This window comes from Coturnix japonica, chromosome 5, assembly GCF_001577835.2.
Source record: "Coturnix japonica isolate 7356 chromosome 5, Coturnix japonica 2.1, whole genome shotgun sequence".
In the NCBI taxonomy this organism is placed as follows: Eukaryota; Metazoa; Chordata; class Aves; order Galliformes; family Phasianidae; genus Coturnix; species Coturnix japonica.
This window is the reverse complement of record NC_029520.1, coordinates 28,090,974-28,111,371: the sequence shown is the minus strand read 5'-3', so window position 1 is coordinate 28,111,371 and position 20,398 is coordinate 28,090,974. Positions and strand designations below refer to the sequence as shown.

The window sequence follows — 20,398 nt, the reverse complement described above, 5'->3', positions numbered from 1 at the left end:
CCCAGCACTGGCTCACTTGGCAGCCCAGCAGCACCACGGGCAGGAGGTGTGCTGAGCCCCACGTGAACATGACATGGCTGTAGGACAGTGCTGGGTGCCTTTGGGAGGTCCTACCCTCAGAACCATGGGAGGGAATCTCCAGGCTTCCCAGCCTGGAACCTCAGAAACAGGCTGTGATGGGAAAAAGCCAAAGCAGGTCTCCAGGGACTTTTCCTTCATCTATTTGTCAGATGGCTTATTTGATTGTTTACACTTGTGTCATCTTTACCCATGGCCTACACAGTGAGACAAAGTGCACCCTCAGCAGGTTTGCTGATGGCACCAAGTGGTGTAGTTCATGTAAAAGAAGGAAGAGATGCCATCCAAAGGGACCTGGGTGTCTTGAAAAGCTGGCCCATGAGAGCATGAGGTTCAGTAAGGCCAACTGCAGGGTACTGCACTTGGGTCAGGGCAATTCCAAACATATGTACAGAGTGGGAGAAGATCTCGTTGAGAGCAACCCTGCTTAGCAGGACTTGGGGATCCTGATGGATGCAAAGCATGAGCCAGCAGTATATGCTTACAGCCCAGGCCAGCAGCATCCCAGGTTGCATCAACACGGGTAGCCAGCAAAGAGTGGGAGGGGATTTTCCCCTCCACTCTGCCCAAGGACAATGAATGGCTTTAAGCTAAAAGAGGGGAGGTTTAGGTTAGGTGACAGAAGGCAGTGAGGTGCTGGCACAGCATCTGTGGGTGCCACATCCCTGGAGGCGTCTAAGGCCAGGCTGGATGGAGCCCTGGACAGCCTGGTCTGGTGGGTGGCAGTGCTGCCCATGGCACAGGAAGGAACCGGATGGTCTTATAAGATCCCTTTCAGCCCAAGCCCTTCTATGATTCTGTGATTGTATTGCCAGCCCCGTGTCAGCTGCCCACTGCTCCGTGCGAGTTGCAGGGAACGTTCCCCTCCCGGCTCAGCACGTCACTTGCAATTCCCGGTCTCGCTCCCTGCTTTGGGCCATCCTGGTTGGAGAAAGCAGTTTTTAATCGCTGTGTCCGATATCCACACGGGCCGGGTACCCCATCCCTGTACGCACCAGCAGCTGTGTGTAGGAACACCGCAATCCACGCCGAGCGCACCGCGCACCCGTCCGCTCTCCCCGCGCCTCCCCCGAACAACGCGCTCCCACCGCCGCGCCCACCGCCCCTCCCCGCGGCCCCGGAGCTCCCGCTGTGTCCGCCCCGCCCGGCGGCAGCTCCGCGCCGATTCCCGCCCGCCCCCGCCCCGGCCCCGCGGCCCAAAGCAGCGCACGGGGCGGAGTAGTGGGGGGGGGGTTGGGTTGCGGAGGGCGGCAGCGGAGCGGTGACCGCTGGCGGCTCTCGGGAGCTTCGGAAAGTCCCCGCAGTGACGTTTCCAGCCCGGCAATTAACGCGTGGTTAATTATAGAGGCCGAGATCCCTGGGAACGAGCGCCGCGTCCAGAGCGACGAAGTGCCCCCCCCGCCGGCCGGGGCGAGGGGAACCGGGCAGAGAAGGGAGCTCGAGGAATCCGGCTGCTCCCCTAAAGTAAACAACAACAGCGCAAAGACACCCGGAGGGGCTCGCGGCAGCCCCGGCCGCTCCCCGACACCGCAGGGGGGCACAGCGCGGCCCCGCGCGCCGCGGCCGTTGGTTGGGGCTGGGCGCCGCTCCCCCCCGCGGTGCCGTCCCGGAGCCGCGCTCCAGGGTGGCCACGCGTCCGCCGCTCGCGGCGTGGCGGTGGGTTCGGTGTTACGGCTCGGAGCCGTGCGGGGCGGAAGGGCAGAGCACTAAGGGGGGGGTTGGCAGAATCCATCGCGCACCGTTCCGAAGTGTGTTTGAGTAACTTAAAGCGAGGCGGAGGCAGCCAGCCGGGACATGGCCGCGGGCTGAGCGCGCAGAGCCGCGCAGGGACAAACGGGCGGGGGAGGGGGGTGAAGGCGCATCTCGAGCCGTTCTCGCAGGGACGCGTGGGTTTGGGTTGTGTTTTTTTTTTTCTTCCCCTTTCTTGCCTTTTTGTTGTTTTTTTTTTCTCCTTCCCCCCGCCCGCTCTCCCCTCCTTCCTCCCGAAAAGTTTGTGGGGCCGCCCCGCCCGCGGGTGACTCAGCCGCCGCGCTCTTCACCCCGCCTTCTCCTCCTCCTCCCCTTCCTCCCACCGCCCCTCCTCCCGGGGTAAGGCCGAAACTCTATAAGTGCCATCGTCCGGGCGCGCAGCGAGCGGCGGGCGGCGCGGGGCCGGGCAGGGGCGGCACAGAGCCGGGCGGAGGCCGAGCCCTTCCCGCAGCGCGACCCCTCCACGAGTGCCCGCTGCCCTCCGCGTCCCGCGCTCGCCCGACAACATGTCCACGGCCCTGGTGTCGCCCACCATCTTCGACCTGAGCGAAGTTTTATGCAAGGTGAGCTCCGCCGTCGGGGCGTTGCTTCTCCCAACTTCGGGAGGCCGCTTTTTGCTGTGCTTGCATTTTTTCTTTCCCTATTTTTTTTTTTTTCCCCCCGGTTCACGCGAGCGGCGTTAGCGCCGGGGCCGGGACCCCTTCGGGCCGGGCGAGGGCAGCTCGTGGGGCCGGGCCCCGCCGCAGCGCAGCGCACCGCGGCGCAACACGCGCTCCCGGGGCAGGGCGTGCTCCATAACGCGGTCGTCCCGCGCGGCCGCTCTCGGTGCTGGTCGCGGGGAGGGGCGGCCGTCGGGGCCGGGCGCGGGGTGGGCTTTGCCGCGGGTCGGGCTTTGCCGCGGGTCGGCCGCGGCCCCCTCCGCTCCGGGCGGTGCGAGTGACCGGCGCTTGCTTCCCTTCCCCCGCAGAGCAGCAAGATGCTGAACTACAGCCCCGCGGGGGTCGGCGGGTGCCTGCTGGACAGGAAGGCGGTGGGCACCCCGGCCGGCGGCGGCTTCCCTAGGAGGCACTCGGTAACGCTGCCCAACGCCAAGTTCCACCAGAGCCAGCTCCTCGGCGGCCTCAAAGGGGAGCCGGCGCCCGCGCTCGGCCCCCGGGAGAGCCGCTTTCGGGACCGCTCCTTCTCGGAGGGCGGCGAGCGGCTGCTGCAGCAGAAGCAGCCCGGGGGCCAAGTGAACTCCAGCCGCTACAAGACGGAGCTGTGCCGCCCCTTCGAGGAGAACGGCGCCTGCAAGTACGGCGACAAGTGCCAGTTCGCCCACGGCATCCACGAGCTGCGCAGCCTCACCCGCCACCCCAAGTACAAGACCGAGCTCTGCCGCACCTTCCACACCATCGGCTTCTGCCCCTACGGGCCGCGCTGCCACTTCATCCACAACGCCGAGGAGCGGCGCGCGGTGGCTGGCGGCCGGGAGCCCCCCGCCGCCGACAGACCCCGCCTGCAGCACAGCTTCAGCTTCGCCGGCTTCCCCAGCGCCGCCGCCCCCGGGCTGCTGGACAGCCCCACCTCCGTCACCCCGCCGCCCATGCTGAGCGCCGACGACCTGCTGGGCTCCCCCACGCTGCCCGACTGCGCCAGCAACCCCTTCACCTTCTCCAGCCAGGAGCTGGTCAGCCTTTTCGCCCCTAGCGTGGGGGTGCCGGTGCCCGGCGGGAGCTCCCCCACCGCCTTCCTGTTCAGGCCCATGTCCGAGTCCCCCCACATGTTCGACTCGCCGCCCAGCCCTCAGGACTCGCTCTCCGACCAGGAGGGCTATCTGAGCAGCTCCAGCAGCAGCCACAGCGGCTCCGACTCGCCCATCCTGGACACCTCCAGGCGCCTGCCCATCTTCAGCAGACTCTCCATCTCCGACGACTAAGCGGGTTCCTCCCGCTCCCCCACTCTCGGTGGCGATGTTAAGCTGACCCCCCGCCCTCCCCTCGCCCCCCCTCCCCCAGCTGGATGTTAACGCGTCCGCCTGCCTGTCGCGCACCCACCGGCTCCAGCCTTAAGTGCCAAATTACGACGAGAAGCAATAACGTTTACAAAATTAGTGCCTTGTAACACTTTTCACTGTGACTCTATTACCTCTCCGGCTGCAGAGGGCACCGCAGCTCTGCGCGCTTCCAGATGTGCAGGACGTGCCCGCGCCCGGCTCCCCCCGCTGGCCGCCTCCTGCACCGCCCCCCGGGCTCCCCCCCGACTGCAGGCACGTGGCAGCGTTAACATCCAGCCCCTCGCTTCGCCCCTCCGGCTGCCTGCAGGGAGGGCGAGCTGAGGACGGAACGGTCGTGACACGAGCGGGACTTCGAGCTGGGAGGACAACGAGAGAAAAAGACGGCAGAAAGCAAAAGAGACGGGACTGTGCTGTGGGAGAGTCTCGATTTTGGTGCTAAAAGTTCCCCCGTGTATCCGTGTGACATCTTAACAACAAATAAAGAAATGGGAGGGGGTGGGGCGGACGGAAGTCATTCCACACATACACACGTTCGTGTAAACAAAGTTCCAGTAGACATAGCTTTAATGGTTTTGCTCTAGAGTACCTTAGACCTATCTTAGAGCACTCACGCCGAGCTTTTATTATTATTATTTTGTTTTTGTTTTCTGGGTTTTTAATTTTGTATAACTTCAGAAATTGGAGAGCAAATTTTGCTTGTCACTGCACAACAATATAAGAAAGCTTATTTAACTTATCAAAACGTATTTATTGCCGAAACCTATGCTTTTTTTGTTAATTTTGTTCATATTTATCGGGATGATGAATCCATAGAATATATTCTTTTATGTTTAAATTATGATCTTCCATATTAATCTTAAGATTGTGAAGTGTCTTTTTCCTTTTCCCCCCCCCACAGTTTAATATATTATACTACAATGACATTTTTTTTGTAACTTTACACTTTTTTTGGTTATTTTATTTTAAAAAATGAAAAGTTAATTTAAAAAAAAAAAGAAAAAAAAAACAACAACTGTGTTTGGATTATTTATTTTAGAATTTCCCCCTCCCTCCCCCTCTTTTTTTTGTGTTGGACTGCAAATTGAGTTCATGTGCTTCTTTGCCTTTCCCCTCCTCCTCTTCCCCTGCCCTGGGTCTTGCCAAGTGGGCTATAGAATGTACCTATGTGAGCTCAGTGCGAGGCAGTGTGGAAGGAAGACCTTTTTCTTCCTCTTTTGTACAGTTTCAAGGAGAAAAGCCTTGAGCTCCAAGTGCCTATCTGAAGACATTCCAAATACAGTTTGTCTTTGCGTTTCTGTATCCAAGTTTGGAGTTTTTTCCTTGCCGAGGTGAACGGGACTGGCACAAAGAGAATAATGAATGTAATTTTTTCCCTCCCCCTGTTACTGTTCACTACATTGCTTTCTCTTCCTCTTTGTGTGAGTTTATTTAAAAGAGAATCTCTTTTGTAACGACTGTTTGCAGTTTAAATCAATAAACCCCAAGTTTTTTCAAGAAACTGACAGTGGTTTTACTTGCAGAAATCGAGGCTCTGGCTCTAGGCGACCACTCACATGCAGCTGTTCCTCTCCCTTTGCCATGAGGCACCCACCAGGTGCTCGGCACCCTCCTTCACTCCTGCAGGTGCAGCTGGTCAGCTGCCCAGCTCAGGGGTATGAAGGTCAGCCCTGCCAAGCGCCTGGCCCTGGCCTTCAGCCCTCTCGTCTCTTAGGGAGCCCCCGCCTGTCTCCTTTCATTCCCTCTGTCCCTGCTGGCTTACTCTCTGCTCTGTGTAGCTTGTGCCTTGAGCTGGATGGCCTGTGCTGTGCTTTGGGTGGGGTTCTGGTTGGGTGCTGAGTGCTGTGGGTTACCCAGACCTCTGGCTTGACTTGTTAGCGGTGGTGGGCCTTGGTGGTGGAGTGGTTGTTCAGCATTTTGCAAGGGAAGAGAATGTAGATGCCCAGCAAAGTCTGTAAGGCTGATCCTAATGTTGCATTCAGGCCCTCAGACTCCTGGAACTATCAGTCACCAATCCCAGCAACTTTTGCAATAAGTGTTTGTATTTAGGGACTCCTCTTTGCCAGTGCTACTGGTGGTGCAGCTCTTGTTTTCACCTCTAAGCTCTCTGGAGGAGGTTTGGTGCTCTGCATCTGAAGCTGTTCCAGCTCGCTTCCAAATCGGGGGTGGAATATTGCTGCCGAACCACTGCTCTGTCAGTTGTCTTGACATGCCTCAACGTTAGGGAGAGATGTTTCCTAACTCGGTGTTGGAAGAGTTCCTGCAAAACAAAAGCTGCGGGATACCTCGAGGCTTGCACCAACACACCTTCCTGCTGCTGGCTTTGTGCAATGCGCTTTCTTGTGTGGTCTGGCAATGAAGGTGAGCTTGGTGGAGAAAAGATGGTGGAAGGGGAGCGTGGCTGCTAAGGGCTGGTTCCCATGGGCAATACAAAAGCTGCATGGGGAGTTCGCTCAGCAGACACTGATGTAACTTGTATGCAGCACGGTCAGCATGCAAGAGAAGAGCCTTGGGCACAGCCCCATACTGCTCTATGTCCTACGCCAAGGATGTGCTGTAGCCTGGGAGGCCCCTGCCCAGCTGCAGCCTGGGCCTGCTCCTTCCCAGCTGCTGGGAGCAGAGCCTTGGCCCCAGTGCGCAAGGCTTGTCTGATCTGGAGAGGATCCCGAGCCTGTTGCAAGGCGCATACGTAGAGCTGAAACTGCCCACTTCCTCTTTGGACTTTCTGCATGGCTCTTCAAACAGTCTTTGCACAGTTAATAATTAATGAAGAAATAGCTGTACAGTTGCACGGTGCTATTGGTATGACAAACAACTGTGAAGCTGTGCTAAAAGTAGGTCTTTGTTTGCAGTGCTTGTGTGCTTCCCTTGCCTTTCCAGGGCACTGGTTCTAGGATACCAGCACTGCTTTTCTTCTGTGAGTTTAATCCCTGTCACTTGGTGCTTTGCTTTTTGAAATTAACCCTGAGCTTGGTCACACAGGGAACAGAAAAGAGCTGAGCAGGCACCATCAGGCCTTTACTTTCTGTAATAATTTATAGGAGAGAGTGTGTGCACATGAGAGCCTCCAGCAACATGGGGTTTGCCTGGTCTGATATCATTAAGGTTCACTGTGGCTCAGGTGTATTGCAACAGGTATTCTGGAGGGACTTCTGCTTCCTTGGATGAGCTGTGAGTGTGTTGTTCTCACAGGACTCTCATCTGTCTCCCCTAGAGGTTGGCCGTGTATTTGTAATATCCTCACCAGGGCTCAGATGGGTAGATAGCCCTTTCCGAAAGGGAAGTGAGGGACACACTCCTCTGATGTGTAAGGGCTTATTAATGCTCTTTCCTTCTTTGCATGGCACCCTCAGGTGGCCAGAAGGAAAGAGCTGGCTGGGCTGTGTGCTGGCACAGTCTCTCCCACACTGCATTGGTGCAACTTTCAAGTTGCACTTACAGCTCTTGCTGCTGCACAAAGGGACACTTGCGGTGTCTGTCTGTCTGTTCCTCATGTGCTCCTGGTTACAGTCACGGATGTTTGCTGTGTCCGTGGCAGGGGCTTGGGCCCATGCCTTTGGGCAGCAGGCATTAGCTAGTACATATTTTTTGGCTTAGAATTTGGGTAAATCTCGAGCTGCACCTTTACAGTGTCTAGTTGTCTTTGGAAATTATAGCCAGCATATATGGCTTTCTGAGCCAGTTGCCTCTCAGTCAGGAGGAATGCGGTGACTTTGATCTGCAGAGCTCCAGGTGGTTCATATCCCACCTGGTAGCTGCTTTCCCCTTCCCAGCACCCATGGCAGCTGTAGGTGTCTCAGTAACTAGGCCACCTTGCTATGGGCCACATGTAGCTCTTGTACTGAAGCACCTTCAGTTTTGCAGTTGTGGGCTGTGGAAATGAAGCTTCTCATTTCTCAAGCATCTCTGTAGGTGAGAGGTGTGGAGTGGAATAGTGTTACTGTGGTGTTGTTCTTACGGGTAATTGGTCATGGTCTAGTTTTGGCCAACCTTTGCCCAAAGCCACTCATTGATAAGTGTGTGGTGTGCCAGGATTGCACGTAACAATAAAACACCACTTTAAAAACACTCAAAATGCTCAAAGTTCATCACTGTCATGAGATTAGGAGGCAGAAAAGAAAGAACTTGGAGAAACTTCAGAGTAGAAGTACGCCTAGAAGACTGTTAAAAGCAAATCTGGACTTGCAATCTATATCGTTCCTGCTGGGAGGGCCTGGGCTGAAATGGAGCTGATCACAGAAGGAAGGCTGGGCTGTGCCAGCCATCACAAAGTAGAGATGTGGTGGTGGGACAGAAACAGAAGGGATGTGATTAGAGATGGGAAGCACGAGAAAAGCTAGAGATCAAGTTCATGCAATATAGGACTGGCAAGGGTGGGAGCTGTTGTGCTGCCTTGAGTCTGGAGACTTCCTAACTACTGGTGGTTGGATGCACAAATGTCACTAACTGGGTCTCTGCAGTGGGGCTCGAACAGCAGTGTAGGGATAGTATCCAGGGCCTGGATAGTATTGCTGACCGTACGCAATCTGATGAGTGTGCCCAGGGATAGGAATGAGTAGTAAGATGCAGTAATGCGTGAGAAAGCCACAGCATGCCCTTTACGCTTGCTAATTGCTACAATTTGTGTGGCCTGCGCTGGGGAAATCTGGCATGTGCTTGAATCTGGAGAAAGAGGCTTTGGGAGCTGGAAGGAAGGAGGTGCAGCAGGCGATATGTGTGCAGAAGAGGCATCTGGACCCAGTGCCAACTGCGTGCTGGGGCTCTGGGCAGGAGGAGGCTGGGAGGAAGGGGGGCTACCCAGCACAGAGAATGTCCTGAGGTGAGGGGCAGCAGACGGGGCACGCATGCTCCTGGGAGCAGCAGGAGGGATGGGAGTCTGGCTCAGTGGGGACCTGGGGATAAATATTTTCTGGGGCCTTGTGGAGCAGCAGCCTTTGGGGCACTCAGCCCAAAATGTTAGAAGAGGATTCTGCTGGGTGATGTAAAATGTCTTTTGTCTGGACGCTCTGGCCTGTGGAGCAATGCCTGTTCCTCACAAAGCCTGTGCTTATTCCCTAGAATACTTCCATAAGAAAAAAAAAACCACGTTCCTCTAAGACACCCTAAACCAATACCTGCTGTGACTAAGCCCTGTGGGCAGCTCCACAGCTGATTTATATCCACCCCCTCCAAAGCGAAGGGGTTAGAGTGGAAACAGACGCTGCGTTAAACATAGCCGAGGGCACCCAGCAGCACAATTCTGCAATAAAGCAGGGAGGAAACGGGACTAAGGGGCGGCTGCTGCCAGGCATGACGCGGTTTCGTGTTTCCTCGTAGGCAGAACAGACCTCCTTTTGGCTGGTGCAGCTTTATGGGCTCGGTTGGGTTTATTATACTGCGAATGTTTTGAATTCCACGTCTTAATTTCCAGAGAGGCTTTGCTTAACTTTTGCTTTTTTTTTCCCCAGTTTTGATTTTTTACTACCGCTGCCTTAACCTCTTCTTTTCAACTGGGTTTCAGTCTAAACTGCCGTTCTCTGAGCAAACACAGGGCCGGCGTTCCCGCTGCCTGGCCTTCAGCTGCAAATTAATCTCTTTTCATAGTTCCATTTTATGTCCGCCCACTCTCCCCACCACATTAACTCAGTCAACACATGGAAGTGAAATTTTTCCATGCAGGATCCTGTGGGTTGTGAGGCTGTGAGCAACACGTGACTGCCAGCTCCAGAGTCTGCTTGCACCTCTGGGTGGAAGGAAGTTTCCTCATCCCGCACGTATCCAGCGGGGCTCGGTGCGATGCAAAAGGCCACTTCTCAGTGCGGCTGTTCTGTCTCTCTGGGGCTTATCACCTTCCTAGAGTGGACAGCAAACACAAATAATGATGATGCTAACAAAGACAGACGGAGTCTCGTTGGCCATCTTCTGGATGTGCTTTTTGCTTCTATGTGATTCCTTTCACGTGAAAGCCTGGGAGGACTTTCAAGTACTTTGTGCACTTGGCAAGTATAACCATACCTATTCCACAGGTTGAAGAACACGTGAGACACACAACCGCTAAGTGAAAGAGATTGTCTGGGAGTGTCACGGCATCAGAGGAAGAGCTGCAAAAATACTTTAGGGCTCCCGATACTTTTTATCCTGTCTTAGTCTCCAGGCAACAGCAAATATTTCTCCTGAATGCTCTGGATGAGCAGATGCCAACGTTGATTCACAGGAAAAGGATGTAGCCACGCAAGCCCTAGAAGTGTTGTTTGGGATGGTAGCCACAGCCCCTGAGGAGACATTAATCTATATGGAGCAAACGCCAGTGAAGTTATTTCTTGAAGCTATTGCTGTATTTGCTATGAAGAGATTTCTTGAGTAGTCTAATGTGGGAGCCATCATGATTCACCCCAATTATAGCTGCAGTGAGAGAATAGACTGTGCTTCTTGGCTTTGGATGCGCTGCAAGGGCTCTGGGGCACGAGCAAAGTCCTGCTTTACTAAGACATTGCAGCCACAAGTCATGAGGAAAGGTTATGTCCAAGGCCAACACCAGAGTGTAAAAAGTGTGCTTTTGCTTGGAAAAGGGTCAGTACTTAAAATGTGCGGAGAGGTTCCCTGCTTATTTTCTCTCAGCCTCAGATCTTGCGTGCTATGTTTACGATAAACCTCATGATTTTAGACTTGCAAAATTATCAGGGGACTGAAAAGCCATGAACAAACCTAATTGACCCTCTCTTAAGAGAGCACAGCCAAAATACCTAGGGGAACTGCAGAGAACTATTTTCCTCTAAATTTAGTTAATGTGGCTTTGGATTCTCAGGCTGAATCTGCTGACCAAGATATTTTCCTTCATTTGGCACTTTTCTGACCAGCAAAACACTCTCAACGTGCATGAAAACAGCACTGGAAATGTTTTTAAACCCTCTGAAAGCTCGTTTCAAAAGCAGGCAGCCTGAGAGAACTGGAGAGCAGGCAGCTGGACGAGGCCAGGGGTCTCGTGATGGAGGCTGGAGACAGGCAGCCCATGGGGTTATCAGTGTATCATCCAGGTTGTCAGAGATTTCTAGTGAGCCATCTGAACCTTCACTCTTAACTATGACAAGACTGATCTCAAAAATCCCCAAACCACCTCTCCAGCACAGAGAGTTGTCCTGCCTTAGCCTTGATGTCTCCAGTGCCAGCACTTCCTTGGTGTTCCCATCTTGCTGCTCAGGCTGTTGTAACCTCTCTATAATTTCACCTAATATTTCCTCTAAATGTCTTCTGCAGAGGTCATCAGTTTTGTGTCCCATCCCCTTTGCTTAACAAGACCAGAGCCCAGCTCCTAGATAAAAGTCCTTGCTGTTCTCTTCACCAGCCTGGTCCCAAGGGGATCCACTTCTCCAAACCTTTCTGCTGCTCTCTTTGCATGTCTCTTCCATGAATAAGGTTTCCTAAAACAGCCCCGTGCTTCACTTTCATCCTGGTTCTCCTCTCACTGATGCTGTTCTGCCTCTGTTTTTTGTAGAATTCTGTGGAAATTCTTGGAAGTGTATCCCTGCTGGGTTGTGTGTATGGGCACACATGTAGGAATATCCAGCTCCAATGGGAGTGCCGTGCTCCTGCCCTTCAGCTTTCCTTCCTGATTCTCATCCCTGTCCCCAGGGAATGAAGGCTTTGAAACATAAGTTGATTTCTTCCCACTTATCATTATCTTTGTTTACATAAATTACAGCACTTACCAGTGGCCATAAAATTATCCGTCTTTTAAAAAAAAAAAAGTCAGCTGTAGAGTTTGGCCCTGTGACCTCACTGATCAGCTCATTTCCAAAGGCCAAACATGCAGAGGAGAAAGAAACCGTTCTTTCATGTTGATCGCAGACCTTTGTCTCTCCATTTTTGGCAGCATCTGGCTTGCTTGGTGTCCCAGTGTTGGTCCCTGGCTCTTTCCCTGTGTACTCCATAGCTCTGAATCGTTCAACCCAGCATGTAGGTTGGTCAGCTTTTCTCACTGGTAAGTGCTATAAATAAAGTTCTGTGTAGGAAAACAGGAAGTGATGATCTCTGGGGGATGCTGGATCACCTCTGGGTCTATTGCAAACTAAAGTGGGGTTTTTTTTTGTAACCTGTCCCATCTGGAAGCTGAAGGGCAGGTTGGTTGCTTATTGTGAATTGCTCTTGACCCATGGTAAGAGCTCAGCAATAAAAATCTGGGTTCCAGTTGTGGTAAAGAAAGAAGATAATTAGGCTCCCAGTGTCTCCAAAGGAAAAAAAAGAGACAATTCTATCTCATTTTAGGCACTAAAACCAGCAACTGTGAATCTAACTGCCTGTAAGGAGTCAGTGAGCTGGATAACCAGCAATATCAGGTAGACCATTTTCTATCAGCTGTTCCTACACCTAATTTCTGTCAGTGGCTGAATGGGAGGGTGCAGGTTCTCGGGCATGTAGTGCTCCTCACTGTAAGAGGGAGGGGTGACCTGCAGCTGCTGGTTCATTGACCGTAAAAAAAACTTTGGCCCTCAGCTGATGTTACTTACACCCTCTGACAATCTTTATAGGAGACCTTATCAAAATTGGTGTAAAAATATGGATGACCCACAGAATGCTTACTAGGTCACATCTATCTGCTCCTTCAGTATTTCTTTCTACTTCAGTGTATGACCGTGTTGTCACATGCAAGATGATCAGCAAGTATAATCACCTTGTCTGATAGAACTACAAGCTATTAAGCCTTGAATGCCACAAGACTGTGAATGGAGGAGGAAAGTGATGTCAGAGGGTGTGAGATGGGGTTCTCAGTTCAGATACAAAGTACATTCGATGCTTTCTGTCTTGTGCGGGCAACAGGGAACACAAGCTGGGTTTCAAAATGTGTGACTCATGGCAGCAGTAAACCCAGCTATGTGACAGAGAGCAATGTGCTTGGTGTGGGCTCCAGCTCCTGGAGTCTCTCAGCTCCCAGTATGCCCACACCAGGAGCCCTGTTCCTGTATGGGACCCTCCAGCTCTGCAAACCTTATCCTCTGCTCAGCCAGGACCTCCTGTCCTCCGAGTTTAAAAGCTTCAAAAAGGCCTGAAGTTCAAAAGCTACGCTGAGTTCAGTCCTTTAGGGGATGGAAAAACCCAAGTGTTGCAGTAAGTGCTCCCCTACCCAGCCTATCGCTGCTCCTCGCAAAGCTGTGGGCTTGCACGTAATTCCTTTGTCAGCTTGGAGTCTTGCTGCCACATTAACTGCTGCTCTTTTCACACAGGTGCTATGCTTTCCTACTGGGCCCCAGGGGCTTCATGTAGGTAGTGAAATGGCCTCTTTATTCATGGATATATTGAAGACTGAGAGATAGCAGAGTTCAAGATTACAATTTGTATAGTCAGGATTTTCTGCCTTTTTCCAGTACATGGAGATTAGCTGTGGGCAGGCCAGAGCTGGCAGAAGTGTGAATCACTTTAGGTTTTGCACATCTATTGCACGTGGCTGCTCTGGTGGAACTGGAGCTGCCCTGAGTCTTCCAGCTGTCCAGCAATGAAGGGTGGTCAGGGATCCAGCCTCCTCTATCTAAGTAAAATATGAAAAGTATATGTGAAAAATAAATGCTAAAAAAGTAAAATTTATTTCAGCTCCAGGTAAAGGCCGTGTACAATCTCCTTTTCAGTTCTCCTCGAGCCACAGAACTGATCCTGAAATGTTATCATTCAGTCTGCCAATAGAACAAACCACAACATTCAATATATAGTAATACAAGAGGAGGGGAAGAAACCGCAGTTTGGCAGTGAGCATCTGAGCAGTGGGGAAACCAGCGCTGGTGGGGGCTGGAGTATCCAAATCCAGACAAGGGCCTCTAGCAGACAGGCTGTGCAGAATTTCAGGTGCTTCCAATGCAGCTTGGGTCAGGGACCAGCAGAAAACCTGCTCCTGAAAGTGTCTGTACTTTGTCTGGCTTTAAGTAGTGTTTTCTGGAGAAACAGAAGTCAAGAAAGCAAAGAAAAGAGAAGAAAGGAAATGAAAGAAATGGAAAGAAAAGTTCAGGAAAGAAAGGGAAAGAAAAGGAACAAAAGAAATGGAAAGAGCAGTAAAACTGATATCAGGAAAAGAAAAACCAAGGCCCAAACAAACATGTTTGTGATAGAGGAAATGGATTTTTGAACCCTTGCAATGTTTGGTCTTTCGGGTTGTCAGCAGTGCGTTGCGTGCTGAGCACAGGGCAGTGTGATGGAAATACCTATGAAGGCAGCCTTACAGAGGTACTGTACCAGGAAATGCTCTGCTTTCTTGACTACCTCGCACACGATACTATGGTTAAACCCAAGAGCATGCCTCATCATAGCATGTGCCTTATCGACCTTGCTATCTGATGACAACAGCAGCCCTCAGGAGACCAGACTGACATCATCCAAAACCTCAGTAGTTCAGAGCACAAGCTAATGTAGCTAGGCTACCCGCTGTGCAGGATTGTTTATCTGTTTGTACTGAGCTCGCAGGCACTTCGTTAGGGGAAGAGAAATATAAAAATCAAGCCCGAACAGCTTTTAAAGAAATGTTTCCCGTAAACTATCACGCTATTTAGCACATGAATGCAGAGGAAGAGGTTTTTACCCTTTCATCCAAGTAGGAATAGTCTGTCCCACAGCTTTCTGCAGGTTGAGAGGAGGAGAGAAGCCCAAAGCACCATCGCTGCCTTAAAGAGAAGTGGCACCCCCGGTGATTTGGTACCAGTCCCCATTCCCAGCAGGCTCAGACGTCCTCGGGTCTGGCTGCCGGGTTTGGGCTCACCCCACATGAGGCAGGGCTCAGCTGTCTGTCTGTCTGAGCTCTGCACCCTGACATCAAGGTCCGGGGCTGGGTGGTTTGCAGTCACGTTTGTCTCCTCTTTTGGTTATTACCGGATCACAGCAGTAAACCACATGGCTCTGGCCTCCTGGCCTCCTCTCTCTAATGTAAGACGAGGGGAATTTCTGCAGTAACAGAAATAAGAAACAGAAAATAGACCAGGCTCTTCTTGTGTAATATTCACTGAGTGCTCTGTTTTCAATTTGCTCTCCCTGTCCCGGGTTCTTCAAAACACCTTCTCTCATTTACGTCAGCACAGATTTACCACACCCCACTTATTTCAGACCTGGATAGCCCTATGGAAAAAGATTACCAGCCTTTCGGAGTGCAGCTTTATGTCTCAGACAAAGGAAGATCATACGGGGCCGTATTTATTTGTGAGCTGCCTTTATACTTGCACAGCACCTAGCACAAGTGAGTCTGGAGTCTGCTGTACTACAAAATCGTTCTAAAAACAGTAAACGCTTTAAAGTGCTGTTTTTCTTCTTTTCTTTTTCCAAATTGCTAGACGAGCTTTCAGAGGGAAATGAAGCCGGATTTAAGCACTGAATGCATGCATAGCAACAAGAGGAGGGCCATCCAGCGCTAGGATGCTAAGTGTCCCTTTACAGCCCCCATTGAGGCCCAGCACCCACCTCCTGGGGCGATGCAGGGCATGGCTGTGCCATGACCCCGGGCGAGGAGAAGCTTCCCCGATTTCACTCTGGAAGGGCCGAGATGGACAAATCTGCACTGGGATCTGGGGAACGGGGAAACGTTGCCAGGAGTCGGGAGCCGTTGCTGTGGCCAAGCTGTCTGCTAGTGCTACCTCTGCCTGTAAGGGAAGACAAGGTGGCACTGGGACTCTGGCCACCGGTCCTGCTCTGTGCTCAGACTCCTTCAGGAGCTGGTTTGCAGAAGAGGCCTCCACCTTGCAGGCATTGCTGCATCCTCACTGCACTCTCACTTCTCTCACTGATTGCTGTCTCCTTACCTCCCACCCACTTGTGTAGCTCCAGTGGCAATGCAGTTGGTATGACTAACCCAGCAGATACAAGTGTGAGCAAAGGTTTTGTTGTGACACAGAGCGCAGCACACTGAGAGCACGTGCATGGGAATTACCTGGCACACGTCTACTTTTTTCATGTCCCTGGATACAAATATAACACAGGCGTGAGCTGAGGCCCATCACAGATGTCTCCTAGCTCCCCAGGAAGCAAAGCTGAAACTTCAAGGCAGCGTTGCTGTGAACACTTGCTGTAGTTAGGCTGGCCTTTCATGCTGCTATAAATCTTCACTGCTACCGGGGGAGGTGGGGGATTGAATACCACCCAACAAAAGGAAAGAAGAGTTTGTTTATGGCCAGCAAGTAAGGAAAATTTACTCGATGCAGGTCTGGCTCAAGAGGAGTGCTGGCTAAGGAGTCTGGTGGGAATAAAGCCCCTTTGGACAGAGCATTAGCTAAACCCAGCTATGCCACAGGGTTGCAGAATGCCTCCCGTAACTACTGTGGGTAGCTTAAAGTGTTTCTGTGAAGCATACTGTTATTCTCCATTTTGTTGGACATATGTTTTGGTCTTCACCAACTTTAAGATACGCTGAGAATGAAATGTGCCACAGTGGGAAGCTTAGAGAAAGGCTTGATTAGGAGCTGGAATAATTTTAAATGCCTTCTCCTGCAGTACTGTCTAAAACATTCCTCTTCTGAAGCATGTTTGCTTTGTCTCTGCCTGATAACCCTGACACTTACCTGGCCCTGCTCTGTTCTTTCATTAGTAACTTGGTTGATTTACTCACATCATTGCTAAAAATATCATAAAAAAATAACGTTGTATTAACAGCACCCAGAGGCGATGGAGAAGGGCTCGGAAAGAAACACAGGTGGAGTTTCTCTGGTTTAGAGACAGCGTCTGGACCTGCTTTCCTCAAGAGAAAAAGCCCTCGAACGGCTCTTGTGCAATATGCTGATGGTCTGAGTACCCACATCACCGACTCCCCATGACAATTGCCACCGATCGACCACTTGCGGGCCGTCTCCACAGAGCAGCCGAGGAATGAATGAGTCATGGAAGCTGCATTCCCCTTCCCGCTGCCTCCCCGGGCCTTCCCGAGGAGGTGCCTTGACAACAGCAGAGGGAAGTTAGCACTGCTCTTTTTCATGCTGCGAAACAGTGATCAAACAAAGCTCTCCCGCTTCCACTCGCACCGAGGCAGCGTTTTTTATTAGCGCTACCTAAATGTTGTTGTACTGAAAAGAACAAAGTCAAGTAGAGCTGGGCACATTACTTTGTTAAATAATTGATTCCGTGCTCCTTCGGGCAAACAAAAATCTATCATATCTACAAATGGCTTTAGCAGAAAACAAACAACGGCATCTAAATGCTGTTTTTCATTTTAGAATGGTTTTGTCAGGAGTGAGTTTGGTTACATTTTAATCGAAACAAACCTGAAGAAAAAAAAAAAACCACGAAAAGGAAACAAACAGGTTCAATGTTTTGTGCTTTCTTGAGTAGAGAGTTCCTATTTGAGAGGAAAAAAAAAAAAGAAGGTTCCATTCAATGAGGAAACTGAATTCTTGTTATTTGCGATCTGCTTGGAACAGTGATCAGTTATTCACACAGCACCGCTACTGCAGCTCGCATATAAATACCAGCAGGCCCAAGCACGGAGGGATTCAGAATTTCCCTCGAGGTGTTTTTCAAGTTAAAAAACAACAACAGAGTGTGAGTTTAAAAGGTTTAAAGGAATTTCTTCCTCAGCACCGGTAGCATGCAGGGCTAAGGCAGTGGAGGGCTTGTCTTAGACACGGCCCTTTTGCTAGGAAGGTGCCCTCACGCTGTGCCCTGCTCCAACCACCACATGGCCATCTTCTGCTTGGCTCTGAGGTGTAGGCTTCACATTGCCAGTGGAATTTGGAGGTGTCCAGGAGTGGCAGTGACATGGATGGACACTGCTCAAATGACTGCACCAAGTACTTCCATGCTGGAGCTTGTCCTGGCTTTTATGCTCTGAGGGGATCCAGTTGTGCCAGAATACACTGTGCTGATTTAGTGCTGAGCTGTGACTCAGTACCCATTGGAGGTTTATAGCTTGCATGCCTGCAATGTGAGGTTGCACAGACACAACATTGAGCAAAGGAGCGTGGTCACGAGAGCTGTGATGGTGGTCACACCTCACTTCTTCTTGGGGGCTTCTGGCAACAGGTGGGGGCCACATACCCTGGAACCCTGGTGGAAGGAGCTCTTGCCTAGCCTTGTTCCAGGCCTTGCTGTTACTGGGAGCAGAAAATGCCAGGGCAGGCTCCTTGCCTGCACCCAGCTGCTAATGATGATCAGGGCCAACCCTTGTCTGCCTCCGGGAGTGCACAGGGCAGGGTGAGCGGCGATGGAGGCCTGGCGCTGATCTGGGCCACAGGGTGGGAGGGCAGCCGGAGGAAGCCCTGTGCCTGCAGCCACAGCTCTGTGCGTCAGCAGCGGGCAGGGCTCGTACATAGGGCTGCCTGCCGCAGCATGCCCCGTCACAGAGCTCACCTCACCAGCCAAACCTGGCAGTGCCCCGGCACGAAGCCGTGCGTTTGAGAACACGGCGTGCCGGGCGTTGTTAGCCACACTTCCGCTGTGGTTTGTTTTGTTCCTGTGCTGCTGCACAAGCTCAGGCTGCTGGGGCGGGGGGACGCCGTGCTTCTCACAGGGTGCGTGGGCCGCCCTGGCTCTGCCGTCACACGCAGCCCTGTGCTTTGGGTCATTAGTGGGAGGGATGGAGAGCTCACAGGCCATGGGAGCACTGCATTAGGACAAGGCATCCTCTGGGAGCTCTCACTTCTGTTGGTTGAGCTCAGGTGCTCCTGATGAGCCTTGCTAGTGTTGTGCAAGGTGCCATGTGGGGAGCACTGGGAAAACAGCAAAAGTCTAGGGAACACCACTCTGGGAACTGCTCTACTGGAAAGGGCTGTGTGATGCACCAGTTTTGCAACACTGCCCTTCAATGGGGCGTCATCTGCATTTGCAGAGCCAGCAAGTTTAGGCTGCTGCAACTTGCCTTCCTACGGTCACATCCTACACCCATCTGGAGATGGCAGCTACTGCAGGAACACAGCAGTGCGTTTGTTTCGGGCATCATATCCTTGGGAGCACGTGACATTTCTGCACTTTCAGGATATGTCCTGATGGCTCCTGGGCTCCAGGAGGGTCGGGGATTGGTTGCTTCCTGTAAATTACCTGAATGGCCCACAACTGGCTTTAATGAGCATCTGCTTTCCCTGTACAGACTGTCACAGCAGCTCTCAGCAGGAGCTTCTGCAGGGGAGTCCCCGTGTTTAGCAAAGAGCAGGTCTCTGCAGGGCAAGGGGGATCTACCAGGATGCTGGAAAACTGTCTCAGCCAGTTGCTGTCTCAGCCATTTGCTGAATTCACTGGTTTTTCAGTGCTCCTTGTAAAGCCAAATCTTGGAAATACTGAAGTTTTGTGGATTGTTATGATTTTAATGCTCAGAAGAAGGGAAGCACCAAAAGGGATTTTTTTGGAAGTGCCACACGATTAGTTTCCTACTGAGCAAAGTATTTTCTTATTGTAGAAATTGAATGGATTTGTTAATTGCATTTTGGGTTATCCAGGGGCTCTGGATACATTGTCCTTTACACAAGGAAATGTAAATAAACACAGCTCCTCTGAATCCCTGCCTAGCTAAGCCAAATTGAGAGCAGCTCATATAAATGGTACTGTGGGCTGATGTCCCTTACCTCAGAGACATGGGGTTAGAGCTGGTCTCCATTCTATGCAGAAATGGGGACCGGTCTGTAAAATGGATCAAATAATTCCCAGCTCCCTGAAGCACTTTGGAAGCATGTTGTGGTTTTAAATGGGTTTGTAGCTCCCTGTGTAAGACAAGCTTACAGATAAGCTTTAGAAACTGAGGGAATATCTTGAGTGCTAAAAGAAGGTGTTTTGGTACAAAAAGTACTCAAGGCTCAAATTGAATCCAATTCATGTTACACTTTAGGAATCATTGAAATTATAGAAAAATTAAAAACAAACAAGATACCCTAGTCACAATACTTCACAAAATCTCAGAAGTAACCAAAACCACCTGATAAATACTGTGCTATGCAAAAAACTCAGTTCTATTTCCAGACAACTAGATAAGATGATCTTAACAGAGCTGTTAACTTGTGAGTAGATCTGTAACTCTCTGTTAACAGTAACCACATTAACTGCATTTAGGGTAAATGCAGAACACCAAACTGGCAGTGATGCATCACTTATACCCTATCTATGCTGTATTTCAAGCGCAAGTGGTACTTGTCTAGTGGGTTGGCTTGAAAGAAATCTGCTTGCTGCACTGCTTTGTATTTAGTAGCTTGAAGGTCATTGGTGCTGTTTCCAGCTGCCTAGGGTACATGTGTGCAAGCAACGTATTTGATGAGAATACGTATCTTTTTGAGGTAGGTTAAAACTGAAAGCGTGGGAGGGAAATGAACCTGAGAGGGTTCCTGGCAGTGTTTCTTCTGCAATTAAGCTTCTTGAATCAGCAGCTTGGGAACAAATTGCAACATGGTCCTAAGAAACGTCATTGCTGCATGGGTTGAACTGGCTATCTGCGCAGGAGCCTCTGATGTTGCGCCGTTGTGCAGAAGTAGTGTCATCTCTGCTCATAATCTGACTGAAATGGGTGGGACTAAACCGTATTGAGCTTCTGTCACTGCTTGGGTAGTGCATGCAGGGCACGCATTTCACGTGGCACCCGCCACAGCCACATGGCTGCACAGCCTCCATCTGGCCCCTCAGTACCTCCTCTGCACTCGTCCTTACCCCCATGCCAGGAGAAGTCTG

At 51.5% G+C, this 20,398-nt stretch overlaps 1 protein-coding gene and 2 long non-coding RNA genes across 3 annotated transcripts; 2 read left to right on the top strand and 1 right to left on the bottom strand.

The window, feature by feature from the left end:
- Positions 1 to 593: 593 nt before the first annotated feature.
- LOC116653467 lies at positions 594 to 1,159 on the bottom strand. Its single transcript, XR_004307339.1, has 2 exons — positions 1,074 to 1,159; positions 594 to 999 (listed from the first exon to the last, which is right to left on the bottom strand). It is a non-coding gene; the product is annotated as an uncharacterized LOC116653467 (long non-coding RNA).
- A 916-nt stretch (positions 1,160 to 2,075) lies between these two features.
- On the top strand, positions 2,076 to 5,321 carry ZFP36L1 (ZFP36 ring finger protein like 1). The gene is made up of 2 exons (XM_015864882.2): positions 2,076 to 2,390; positions 2,795 to 5,321. The coding sequence occupies exons 1-2, from the start codon at positions 2,334 to 2,336 to the stop codon at positions 3,743 to 3,745; spliced, it is 1,008 nt and encodes a 335-aa protein (XP_015720368.1). The 5' UTR covers positions 2,076 to 2,333; the 3' UTR covers positions 3,746 to 5,321.
- Positions 5,322 to 8,649: 3,328 nt separating this feature from the next.
- On the top strand, positions 8,650 to 17,034 carry LOC107314975. Its single transcript, XR_004307411.1, has 2 exons — positions 8,650 to 12,901; positions 16,412 to 17,034. It is a non-coding gene; the product is annotated as an uncharacterized LOC107314975 (long non-coding RNA).
- Positions 17,035 to 20,398: the final 3,364 nt, after the last annotated feature.